The sequence below is a fragment of the Neophocaena asiaeorientalis genome, unplaced genomic scaffold, assembly GCF_003031525.2.
Source record: "Neophocaena asiaeorientalis asiaeorientalis breed wild unplaced genomic scaffold, Neophocaena_asiaeorientalis_V1.1 scaffold1058, whole genome shotgun sequence".
NCBI classification, from domain to species: Eukaryota; Metazoa; Chordata; class Mammalia; order Artiodactyla; family Phocoenidae; genus Neophocaena; species Neophocaena asiaeorientalis.
The window spans coordinates 484,907-498,024 of record NW_020175496.1 but is presented as its reverse complement, the minus strand read 5'-3'; the positions used below and the strand labels follow the sequence as shown (position 1 = coordinate 498,024).

At 50.9% G+C, this 13,118-nt stretch overlaps 1 protein-coding gene across 1 annotated transcript in view; it reads right to left on the bottom strand.

The window, feature by feature from the left end:
- TTC21A (tetratricopeptide repeat domain 21A) overlaps positions 1 to 13,118 on the bottom strand; it is a 30,432-nt gene that overhangs the window by 16,435 nt on the left and 879 nt on the right. The window contains exons 2-9 of the mRNA XM_024768958.1: positions 12,359 to 12,488; positions 11,506 to 11,616; positions 10,672 to 10,838; positions 9,202 to 9,324; positions 7,196 to 7,353; positions 4,188 to 4,272; positions 2,199 to 2,297; positions 1,046 to 1,238 (exon numbers count right to left, since the gene is read on the bottom strand). Coding sequence (XP_024624726.1) covers positions 1,046 to 1,238; positions 2,199 to 2,297; positions 4,188 to 4,272; positions 7,196 to 7,353; positions 9,202 to 9,324; positions 10,672 to 10,838; positions 11,506 to 11,616; positions 12,359 to 12,488 — 1,066 coding nt within the window. The remainder of the gene's footprint in view (positions 1 to 1,045; positions 1,239 to 2,198; positions 2,298 to 4,187; positions 4,273 to 7,195; positions 7,354 to 9,201; positions 9,325 to 10,671; positions 10,839 to 11,505; positions 11,617 to 12,358; positions 12,489 to 13,118) is intronic.

Here is a 13,118-nt window from a genome sequence, read left to right as displayed (position 1 = left end):
GGACCCTGAGCTCATGTTTTTAAAATTTTCTTTTTCCTGGAGCCCTTTGGGGAAAGCTGATCTACTCATTTCTTTAGCTGCCCCAACCCATGTTGGCTTATGGGTTTCTAGACCTGCTTGGAGTTTCCACTTGTTGGATGCAATCTGCTTTATATCTTCTAAAAATGAGAAGTCCTTCAAAGTTCCTGGTCCACCTAAGGCACCTTTCCCTGTTTCTGGGGCTGCTACAGGGACTCATTATCTTTTTAAAAGGTCGCCCATGACTTTTGTGGGATTTGGGGAGGGAGGAAGAGGTGATGACGGATGAGTCAGCCTGACGTATTGAACCAGAAATCAAGACCAGTCACTTGGATTGCTTTTTTGATTGTGCCGCACAGATGAGGAAGGAGCCTGGAGTGTAGACAGAAGTGACTTGCCCACAACTCCTCAGAGCCAGGGCAAGAAGCCAGCCTGCCTGGAGCACTGGTTATGAGGCTGCCCCCACTAAGATCAAACACTGCTGCTTCAGGATTCACCAGATACCACCGATTTGAGGGCTTTGTGTAAAAATGAAAATCGGGCTCCGGAAAATGCATTTGACATTTAGATAAAGCCGGAGGGAAGCACTGGGACAGACAGGGAAGTAAAACTCTCAAAACTGCTCACTCTGGTGGCCTTTCAGCTCAGTGGCCTGAAGAGGGAGGGTCTACAGAGGTGAGGCTAGAGGCTTTGGGGAGGGGTGCCCTGGCAGTAGAACCTTCTCCCACGCTGGCCTGGTGAGGCCTGAGAGGAGGCAGGGCTGACTGAGCGTAATGGGCTGGGTATGGCTATTGGAGGTCGGCTGTAGATCAGAATGGCTTTGACCACTTTCGAGAATTCCTGTTCCTCTTACATCTATACTTGTAGATCTGTGGACAGGCACCCCATCATACAACGCAGCCCCAAACTCACACACACTCTGGGGAGAATGCTTCCCAGCCCACTCTCTTCTGGACCCACGGCAGCCACCCTGCTTGGCTCCCAGTCCCCGCCCTACCACCCCTCGCCCTGCCCTGCCTGCACAGACCAGTCAAGGCAGCCATGCTGCTCTCGTCCAGTTTCATGGCCTCCGAGTACCACAGAGATGCCTCCTTCACTTGGTCCTGCAGGATAAAGAGGTAGCCCAGCTCTGTGGCCACGTGGGCGTAGGAGGATGTGGCCATGAAGGTTCGCTCGAGGAAGCTACACACCAGCTGCAGAATCGCCTGGTGCCTCCCAGACTGCAAGGCACAGACACGGGAATGGGGAAATCAGTCAGGCCAGCCTGTCTGAGCACGGCCGTGTCACTCTGGTGGGACTAGGGGTTGCTCAGGAGAGCCCAAGAGGTACCCTGTGTCCAGGCAGCTGGGTCCGGGTAGCTGTCCACCTCCCAAAGGACCCCCCGCTGGCCACATCTGTGGAACCCGCCTCCAGCCGCAGGCCCTCTGAGGGACCCAGCCCCTGTCTGGCCACAGTCATTGGTCCAACGAGTCACCAGGAGGTTTTTCACAAACTGAAGTTGCATGAGAGAAACTCTTTGTGTCCCACTGATGGAAAGTGGCTCTGAAGGCTGCGAGCAGCCACTTTCCCTGCCACACGTGGAGAATGAGGCAGAGAAAATCAGACATAGTTGTGGAGGACAAGAGGGTATCCCAGTGGCATTCGACTCCCCAGAGCTGCCCCTGTTCTTATGGCAATTCCTTCTAGTAAATCTGGCTCTGGGGCTCAAGGGTCTGACACAGACAGATTGTTTGGCAGCCTGGTCTGTTTGCACCTTGCCTGGCATCAGAGAGGCCTAGGCAGGCCAGCCTCACCAGGTCTCTTCCACAGAAAGGATATGGGAGTCCGGTGCTCCAGCACCCTGAGGTTAGAGCTGGGCGTTGCTCTGCTGTACCACAGCTGTGCCACTGCCCTCTTTCCCCAAACAGGGCGCCTCCCTCTCTGAAAGCACTTCTAGACCTCACCTCCGTGATCTTCATAGCATCTTTGAAGGACATGTAGGTGCAGGCTACAGAGCCCACAATTCAGTGATTTGCTGGAGGCAGGCAGTGGCCCCGGGGTCTGGGCCACCAGCCTGAGAGGCCAAGTTTAAGCCAGAGAGGGGAGGGGCAGGGTCCTCAGGGAGCTTCCAGGGAGCACAGGTCTCCCCTGGGGAACATAACAAGAAGCACTCGTTCAGAAACCAGGGAGCACCTTCTTACCAGTCTGCCCACCACAAGAATTTTTTTAAGATGCAGGCTTGGATTTTGGGGCTCTCTTGTTTCCAGCGCCTTAATCAGATTTCTAACACGCTCGGCAGCCTACAAGAACAAAACACAATGTCAAAGGCAGTATATAAAAGGGGAGTGGGGCAGAGGTTCTCAACTGTGGCTGCCCGTGAACACCAGCTGGGAGATCTTAAAAACACCCAGGCCCCCAAGCCAGCCCCAGATATTCAGAGTTAATTGGCCTTGGGCGGGCCCAGGCTTCAGTATTACTTCAGAGCCTCATTGGCGGAGCTTTCAGGAACATTATTCATCCCAGAGCTGGCACTGTCGCTCTGTTCATGAATTTGTGAAAAGCAGCTGCCCTTTGGGACACCCCCAGGCAGGGCCAGGAGCCACCTGTCATGGTGCCCACATCACAGCCCACCAGGCTGGCAGCAAACCACCTGGGCTGGCCCAGGAGCAAATGGTCAGGGCAGGTCCCTGGCCCCAAACCCCTGCTCCATTTTGACGTGAGTCACCACATTGGCTCTTCTCTGTCATTCCACTGAATGCTCCCAACGACCCTGTAAGTCAGTGTAACTATAGATACCCGAATTTTTCAGTCCAGCAGATGAAGGGTCAGAAAGGTTAGGTCATTTTCTCAAGGTTACCCAGCCAACGAGGTGGCTGACTGACTCCAAAGCCTGTGTTCTTTCCAATGGACTCTTCTGCCCACTCTATGTGGGAGTAGGGAGTTTTTAATCCCCAGCTGCAAAGAAGTGCCAGAAGAGAAGCCCGGGGTAGGGTAGATCTTTTCTGCAAGACAAGAACTGGGCAGCCCGAGCTGGGGCGAGGGGCAGATCCCAGAGTTTGAGGTGGGAACGAAGGAGAAGAATTAAATGCTAATTGCCCTTGGGCCTAACCTTCAGGCCAGGCCTTAGGAAGGCCTGCCCAGGGCTCTGGGGTCTCAGGGAGCAGAGGACATGCCTGTTCTCTTGTTCTGACCCAGAGACAGTGGTAGAGCCCTTTTTGAGGGTTCCTCCCAAATACGAACGGTGCCCTCCACCTCACCTCACCCCACAAAATCCGTAATTTCAGAGCTGGCCAGATGGAACCAGAAACTTCCTCTTCCCACCATGACCCCTTACAGCCTCTTGATATGTCACACTCCCTGCAGAGGCAATGTCTTTATTCAGAAGGCAGGGTTTTAGCTGAATACACAAACTCTTTTTGAAAATAAGAAGCTGTCTGGGCATGGAGGTTTTCATTAAGAATTCTAGGTGCTTCTGATTGAATGTGAGGGCTCTTTGGGGTTTCTTTGGAAAACTACAAGGCTTAGGAGCAAGTCTGGGGCCAGGTACTGCCTGGTACTGTCAATACCTGAGCAATTCCAACCATTCCCTAAAAAAAGGCATTTCCTGAAATATGAAATACAACTGTGGGGAATTCCCTGGTGGTTCAGTGGTTAGTACTCAGCACTTTCACTGCCGTGGGCCTGGGTTCAATCCCTGGTCATGGAACTAAGATCCTGCAAGTCGTGTGGTGTGGCAAAAAAACAAACAAGAAAACCCCAAACAAACAAGCAAAACCCCCACAACCATGACTTCTATCAGGTAACATGGAGCAAATTATTGTAGTACACCGGCCGCTGTTCCCAGTTGTCCCACCTGTCATCTTAGTCCTTGTGACAAGCTCACGGAGTGGGTGGAATTATCTCCATTTTACAGATGAGCATCTTGGGGCTCATTCAGGTGGAGACACCTGCCCAGGGTCACACAGGGAACATGTGGCAGAACCAGAGTTAGCCTCACTGCTGGCCTTTGGAACTCTGTGGCTCAAAGACCAGACCAGAGCAGACCTCCCTGGCAGGGAGTATGGAGGAGGGGGCAGGGAGCTGAGACCCAGGGAGCCCCCCCAATGCCTTGGGGGTGGAGGTGCTGTGAGGGGTCCCTCCTTGGCTGTGTTGGTTTCAAGGCGTAACTTCCGAGTCTTGAAAGAACTTACTGTGGTTATGTTTCCTTCTCTTGCAAGCTCATGCACAGCTAGAATTTGGCAGGCATCAATATTGCTTTCATCTTTTTCTAGGATTCTGAAATAGGAAGAGGAGCCACGTGAATTGAGAATGTTCAGAGGCAAGGCTAGGAAGGTGTGGCGGCAACTTCTGATTGTCTCCTAACATCCATTCTCCCCTTCTCCTTTTAATAATAGAACCCCCAAACTGTTGGGGCACGGGGCTACCGGAAAAGACTACATTTCCCAGCCCCCCTTTGCAGCTCAGGAGTGACCATGTGATTAATTTCTGCCCAAGAGGATGCAAGCGGAAGTGCCCAGGATATATCCAGTGGTGCCCCTACAGCATGCCTTCCATTTCTTCTCTTTCCTCCTTCCTGCTGGTTGGAATGTGGACCATGTGAGCAACATCTTAGGAACAGGACAGCAATGAGAGAGAAGGGGCCTGGGACCCTACAGAGTTAAGCTGTCATCCTAGCCCTGGCCCACCACCCAAACTTTTCCCTGAGAGAGGAATAACATCTTATGTTATTTAAGTCACATATTTGGGGGTGTCTTCGTGACAGAAGCCCATTATGTCCCAAATAGCACAGGTATGACCGTGGTGCCAAGGTCCGGGGGGGCCAGAGAGGTGCTTGGGGGGCAGTCTGCAGCTGTAAGATGGAAAGAAACCTTGGTTTCCATCATATGTCCTTGGGAAGATGCAGCTCCTGATCATATTGTGGAGTTTTCTATATTCTGTTTCTTTTCTTTTCTTTTCTTTTTTGGCCACACCGAGTGGCATGCAGGATCTTAGTTCCCCAGTCAGGGATCGAACCCATGCCCCCTGCACTGGGAGCATGGAGTCTTAAACACTGGACCACCAGGGAAGTCCCAATATTCTATTTCTTTACAGGAAATTTCCTATTTTTCAGCCTGATCAGGGAATGGCCCTTCTGCTTAATTGACGGTTACTCTAAATGACATAGAAAATTCCAACACGATTAGGCGCAGTCAACAGTCAAAGACTTCTAAGCATTTATGATGAAGTTGAAGGCACTGTGAACCTCATAATTTGGAAATTAAAAAAAACTTTTAAAAGATGTATGGACTAAAAAAGAATCAGAACGAATGTTAGAAAATTCTTAGAACCAAAAGATACTGAAGATACTACTGAAGTATCCAAATGTGTAGATACTGTTAAATGGTACCTCTAGGGACATTCATAGACTTAAATGCTTATCTTCTAAAAGAAGATTGAGAATGGCCAGGCATCCAACTCAAGAGTCAGACAATAACAACAGAGTAACTCCACAGGAGGTAGTTGGCAGAAAATAATAAAGAGCAGAAATTAATAAATTAGGAAACAAAGATAATAGCATCAACAAAACTCAAAGCTGGTTCTTTAAATGAAAGAGACAAATTATTTTAGTATCAGTGGAGAAAAATAAGAGAGAAGGAAAAAATAAACAATTTTTAGGGCTGAAAAGAGAAACACACCTACAGAGAGCAGAGATTTAAAGAGCAATGGGGATATGTATAACTGACTCACTTTGTTATAAAGCAGAAAATAACACACCATTGTAAGGCAATTATACTCCAATAAAGATTAAAAAAAAAAAAGAGAGCAATGCGGGAGGGGCTTCCCTGGCAGTCCAGTGGTTAGGACGCCGCGCTTCCATTGCAGGGGGCATGGTTTTGATCCCTGGTTATGGAACTAAGATCCTGCATGCCGTGTGGTGTGGCCAGAAAAAAAAAAAAAAATTAAAGAGCAATGGGGGAACTCTATGAGCTGGGAAACCCTCCATGAGGGAAGGTGTCGGGTGTTGGACTCAACCCACTGGCACCAAACACCATCTCCCTGCAGGTGGATGCGGCAGGGCCTGGGCAGGGAGGCCGCATACACTCAAGGTTGAGGCCTTCAGCCAGGTGTTTCCAGGTATCCTGTGGGCCCAAGGCAGAGCCTCCAAAGCAAGCTCTTGACCCAGCTCCTGCCAAGGACACCGGCCAGGTGTCAACTGTGAGAGAGGGCTGCTGATGACCTGCCCAGGCCTGGCACAGGCTGGAATCACTTTCAGTTTCCTACCAGCACCTCTTTCTGAGACTCAAATTCCAGCTATCATCAGAGGAGTTATCATCCCTCCACAGGGAAGGAAGAGGTATGTTTGTGTTTTGTTTTATTTTTCCCACACACAACTTAGTAAAAACTTGTAGTGGTGACTCATGGTCACTCAGAAAAAAACGTAGTCCACTAACACTTTTTAGGAAGAAAATTGGTACTGTACGTTTTAGGATTACTGTAATAAAAATAGTTAAAGCGTTAGAGGTTAAAGAGATAAGCTTCAGTTATCTAGAAAATTCCATTCTACAAAACCCTCCATCAAACATCCCTCCCCTGAAGCCATCTTTATCTCTATTCACAGTGAAAGTGCTTCAGGATCACCCTATACTTGGCGTCTGGCTTCCACAGACCGCATAACTCCTGAACCCTAGGCTGTCTTCCGGATGCACTCAGCTTGCTACTAAAGTCTTCTCTCAGGCAACAATGACCTTTGTCCCCTGAAGTTTTTATTAACGCATATCACACCCACAGTTTTTAAAAGTAACTAATACAGTAGTCCCTTTCTCCCTTTACTCTCCCCTCCCACCACTCCTCAGAGACAACTGCTCTTTACCCTGTAACTCTTGTTGCTTTGGGTTCCTTTGGTAGTTCCCTCCATCTCTCTCCTAAACACTATGCTTAGACCTCTTGACAGGCCTATTTCTTGATTCCTCCACTGCAGGTCTCTGCTGTTGGCTTCCTGCTATGACAGGTAAGTGTCTAGTTCACGTCCATCCTCCCTCTCCTCCCCCACCCCCAATGTCATAATGTCACTATTCATAACTCCTGTTGACAATACTGACTTTTGTGTCTTACTCCATCAAGTACACAGCAGCTCCCATCTCGCCTCTGTGTAAGATGGGAACGATTAGCCCCCTTGGCTAGCAAAGGAAGGAAATAGTAGGTTGGCCCCATTCCTCACCTGTGTCCCATTTCTACCGTTCGTTCCCAGTCCTGCCGAGCCAAGAACAGCCGCATCTTTAGGACCAAGGCCGGCAGGAAACTGCCCCAGGCGACGGTGATCTGGTTCACCACCTCCAGGGCCCCCGAGTAGTTCTGCAGCATCATGAAGTACGTTGCCTGTCGAAAGCCAAAGAAAAGAGTCCCACTGGTGCCCACGAAGGATGGAGGGGTGTCAGGGTCCCCACCAGGACAGGAGCAGAGCCTGACATGTGGGCAGGATCCATCACTCAGAGTGACAAATCAGGGTCCACAGCCGTCTTGGGTTCCTTGAGAGACAAGGCAGGGGCTCCAGGAGATGGCTGAGCCCTCAGCAGGCCTGGGACAGAGCAAGGTCATGGGAGGGCCCCCCCGCCTCCCCAGCCCCCACCCCCAGCGGAGAAGCTGGAGTTGCTGGGCACCTTCCAATTCCACATATGGCCCATCATTTCCCATTCACTTTCCTAAAATTCACCACTGAAAACTGCTCACTGGGCCAGTGCAGCAACTCGGAGTCGGTTAGGGTTTTCAGGTAACCCTCCCCTCCCCACGGCAAGCCTGCGGTGCTTTTTTGCTCTCAAGGCACACCAGGCTGGGGTCATGGCCTCTGCAGGCAGCCAGCCACCAGGCTCTCCTGGGTGAGTCATGACACAGATGCCTGAGGGGCAGGGGGCAATGCTCCCAAAAGGCTTGAAATTGGACTCTGAAAGGACGGCTTCAGTTTACAGTAACTCTCCATTAAGAGACTTATTAAAAACAAGAGGAGGATTATTCTAAATAAAGATATATGCATAAATGTGTTCACTGTAGAACGTTCTAAGTGTATAACTAGAAACAATCTCAATATCCAAACAACAGGAGGCGGGGTCGGCAGATTACATTAGGCCCACACAACAGGGGCCTGGCTTTACGCAGACATTCAGAATGACACGTGCTTATGATATAACCTTACATGAAGAAAAAGAGACCAAACGGTAAGATGCCCTATGATTACAACTATATGAACTACCCACACTATCTCCCACCCCATGGTGGGTGCTGTGTGTGACCTCATTCAGGAAAAGGGGAGTTGGCCGCTGACAGCTCTCGGGGGAGTCTCCCTCCTGGGATCACCCGTGGCTGCAGGGAGCTGCCTGGTACCAGGTCACACACCTCCGCGAGGGGCAGGTCACACAGTCAGCATCTTGTCAGTGAGGGAGTCAGTGAAGGGCCATCCCAGCTCCATAATTCCAAGCAGAGCCGGCTGAGGCCTTCACTGGAGCTGCTTCACAGCCCAAGTTCTCGCTCCTGCTTCTTTCACTTTCTCCACAAGTGTTGGTCGCAAGGGCATAACCTGCTAAACCTCCTGTGAGATAACCTCATGGCCTCTGCTCCCCAGAAAACCACCGAAGGCACACCCCGAACCAATGCGTAGAAGAAAGACTCGGAGACATGGCCCTAAAATGTTAACATGGGTTGTTCGGGGGTGGTAGGGATAAGGATGCCATTTTAAATCACCTTTTGACCTTCTTAGACTTCTGGTTTTTTAATGAGTAAGTATTCATTTTGTAAGAAAGGATATACAAACAGAAGAGGATAAGAGGATGGTTTTTCCATCATAGATTGATTCAACGAGGGCCACATCAGAAAAAGGAAACAATTTAAATTAAGGTCAGAAAATACAAAACACATACCTCCCTTCTCTTATGGCCAACTAAGTGAATTTAACAGGTTAGATGAGAAAGTGTGAAAGAAAGATGCATAGAAAAGGGGCAGTGGGTGAAAACAAAAGGCAAAGAGACAAAGCCTGCCAGAGCTGAGGGAGCCTAGCCTCCAAGAAGACCCCACACAGGCAACGGAAACTCAAGACTGGGCAGGTAGCAGGGAGGACTGGAGCAGGCTCGGGGCTGTTCTGAGTCCCTGATGCTCTCCAGACCTTTGTTCCTCATCCACCAGCTGGAGGATCTAGAGACTGAGGTCTCTGGGTGGGGACATTCTTGCCCCTCCTACCTTTCCCATCAGCCCCAGAACATCTTTGGTGTCCTGAATGCCATGCTCGAGGTACTTGATGGATTTCTTCACAGTGTGGGGTTTGTCTGAGCTGAGGTCCACCCAGCCTCTGAGCACGTAGCCCTGGCATAAGAACAAGGGGAAAGATGAAGTGCTTGGTCCTGTATCGCCTCCATCCAGACTGCCTCTCCTGCCCACATCCCGCCCTTTGTCATTCCACTCCCTGAGGCCCTGCTGGGCACCACTGCTCCCAGATCCCAGGCGAGCCCTGCTCTCTCCCTACAGGCCTTCATACCTCTTGTTCCTTCGTCTGGAATGCCCTTCCCAGTACGCGCCCCCCAAACCAAGTCCCTTCATCTGATTAACCACCACCAGTCTTTAAAACTCAGCCGAGGAGGCCCCTCCTGTAGGAGGCTTTCCTTGACCTTCCAGGCTGGGTTGGGGCCCTCCCTATGACCCCTATGGTTCTCTTGCCCCTTATGGAGGCACTACCACCTGTCTTGTCATTGCGTGTTTATTTTACACTGGGGTCAGGGCGCCAGGGTAGGGCCACTCCAGCTCTCTCCACTTCTTAGACCAGCACAGGGCCCAGCCTGCATGGGAAGCCGGGAATGCCCTCTGAGCGGGCAAGTGGCCATACTGAGCTCATGGGCCTTGGTGGCTCCCCTTCAGCTTTCATCCCGCCTCGCCTGGCAGGTGCCACAGGCCAGGCCCAGGAGGCAAGGTTAGAGGGGTGCTTGGAAGACCCTGCCCTTAAGCATCTCTCACAGCCTAGAGCAGGTTTCTCAATTCTTTTCCATTACTGCCCTCCTAAGGAGACTTTTTAGTCATTTCTCCCCTAATCATTCCCTCCCCCTCCAAGAAATTTTAATACCACAGATATACCATTTATGTACTGTGTTTATATCTGTGTTTTATATACAACCAGTGAGGTTTTTTTTCACCCCATCCTCTAAGAACCAATTTTCACCCCCTTGGGGGGCTGGGGGTGATATATACCCTGCTGAGATGCATGGCTTAGACTGAGGCTTCTAATTCTACCATGAGTACAATTCTACAGCACATGACATCCACTGCATATGAGATCTTCTGTGTGAGCCACCGCTGACACCTAGCAGATCACTGCAAGGAAGGAATACAGGCCCGGTGTAGTCAGCTCATCTAGTTTTTCAAAAGAACCAAGAAATCTGGACTTTTAGGTAAAAATCTTCTGATTTCTAAACGTCAGCAAACTAATTTAAGATTTTAAAAATATATAGTGCAGGCCACAAAACCTATCTACAATCGGACTCTACGGACAAAGGCCAGTGTGTAGTTGTCTAAACCCTGAGCCAGCATGGGTCTTGTTGGTGTCTGGGTGTGGCCCTCCCCCAGCCCCAGGGCCCTCCATGGGAGTAAGGGCCACGCTTTAGGATGTGTTTGGACACTGCTTTCTTCGGCTGTTGCCCCCAAAATGCCCAGGGCTGGTACCTCTCTGGAGCTGCTGGAGACCTTCAACGTGCGGTCAATGTATTCCTTGGCCTTGTCATGGCGGCCCATGAGCCACAGGAAGAGGCCGGCATAGTACAGGGCAGTCCCGCTGGCTGTCTTGCGGATTTCCTTCAGGCTGCTCTCAAGTTCCTGAATCGCGTCTCGGTCTGGGAATCCGAGAGAGAGGAGGAAGGGGACAAGTTAGGATGGGGAGGTCTGTCTGGCCCTGCCTCTCCACGCTCTGGGCCTCCCTCAACACACGGAGCTGACTACACGACAGCCCAGGGCCTGGGAACCAGGAACACTGGCCCGTGTGATGCCACAGGAGCTGCCCAGCCCTGGAACTGGGTTTGCTGGCTGAGATTTATCTTTTCTCCTCTGTGCCCAGCAGTTTGCTGGGCAAACAGATCAAACCTGAACCCCCCACCTCAGGCCCACAATCCATTCTGGGTGAGGAAATTGTAGTTTGTACGTGGTTTCTTAGAATCTCTTCCTGACTCTAGAGAGGTGCAGATGAGGGGCAGAATTTTTTATTTTGGCTTGGTTTTTCTCGACAAGATCTTGGCAAGGGAAACCAGGGTGTCTCCCCAGCTCTTGGGATGTGGAAGGAGGACCCCTCCCACTGTCATGCTTTCTGCCTGCGGCTCCCACTCAGTTGGGCCTGGGCATGGGGTCTTCTTTGAGGTCTCCATGGGGAGGGGAGGGGACCCACTCCTCACAGCACCTGCAGTCTCGGGCGCACACACCTCCTGCAGCCCAAGAGGGGCTATATCTCTGGAGTGGGGCTCTCTCTTCCCCACTGGGCCAGGCCTGGCTGAGCATGGCTGCACTCACCGATGGTTTCACAGCACTTGTGAGCATAAATGAGAGCCATGATGGAGCACAGGGACACATCTGGGTGATTCTGGATGCTCTCTAGGCTGCTGATGGCATCCTGGATGCGCTCTGTGAAGACAGCCCAAGTGGTTATTCTCTGGGGCTCATGCTCAGAGGGCAGGAGGCTCCATGGCAGACACAGGGCTGACCCAAGGCTTGGTACCACCTGACCCAAGACTTGGACTAACTGGTCCAAAAGGTCACTAGTGGCCCAAGTTCCCCGAAGACTGAAGCTTCCTGAAAGGGCTGCTGGCTCCATGGTCCAGGAGTATGCACAAGGATTCCTGTAGGTTGGTTCTGAAGAAGGACCTCTGTGCATTCCCAGCTAGGTGCTCAGCTATATTTATCCTTCCATGTCCACTGACATTGGCCATGGGCAGCTCAGCTGGCCCCCCGCCCTGGACGACCTTCTAAATGTCAGTGAGTCGCACCTCCATGGGCCCCACTTCTCCCCCTGCTCCTGTCCCACACCTGCCTGTGGCCACACCTACCACTTCCTCCTTTTTCTGCACTACTGGCTCTCAGTTTCCAAGCCTGGGATTGGTTCAACAATCTTGCAGTCATCTTACTCCCAACTCATTTTACAGATAGGGAGACTGAGGTGCAGAGCAGGGGTAGTGAGGTCTCTGAGGTCTCAAAAGTCAACTAGATATGGATTACATTCTGTGGATTAACCTGGGAATCTAGCTACTGAGTGTAAGACTTTTTCCATGGGAACATGATTGGGGTAGAAGTAGGCATCCAGGTGGAGCCAGCACATTAGTGCTGGGCTAGTGCCTGAGGTCAGAAGGCAACACTGACGAGTCCCTACCTTCCCTGAGGACTCCATAGGCTTTAAAGAACTGCAGCACTGGGTCACTGCTGAATTTTTCCAGGCCCACGGCCGCGGCCTGCTGCACATGGCGGAAGTACTTTTCTTGGCTGTAATAAATGATCCCAGCCTACGAGGAGGAAGACACTGTTGCAATAGTCCCAGCCCCTTTTCTGTCTGTTCTGACCTGCTCCCTCCCCTAGTCCCTTCTCCTCTTCCAATTCTGTAAAGAGAAGAGAAAGAATATTCAGACCTCATCCCATTCCTCCCCAGCCCCAGGAACAGCTCCATACAGTTTTCTTGGGACAGAGTTTGGAGATGTTTGTTTTGGAATTAACCACAGATTCTGGTTCAAATGTGATGGGGAGTTCAACTCAGGTTTTGCCTTAGGAAGGGAATAAGAGGGAAGAAAGTGAACCGATAATAAGAATCATGACGCCAGTACTTAGAGGTACAAGTTATTGTGGGCTAACCACCTGTGGGGAAGTGTACCAAGGGCTTTACGCCCATCATCTATGCATTATCCTCTCCATATCCTTCACAGTTAAGGAAGCCGAAGCCCATGGAGGCTGTGGCTTGACAAAGGTCACATAGTAAGAGGCGCTGAGATTTCAAAGTGAAGTCTCACTTCCCCTAAGGTTTGTGGGTGCCGGGGTTGGGGACAGATGTGGTTGGATTGTGAACAGCCTTGTGGGCCATATGAAAAAGCCCAGACACCATCCTGAGGGTAATAGGAAGCAGCTGGAATGGTTTTAAGCGT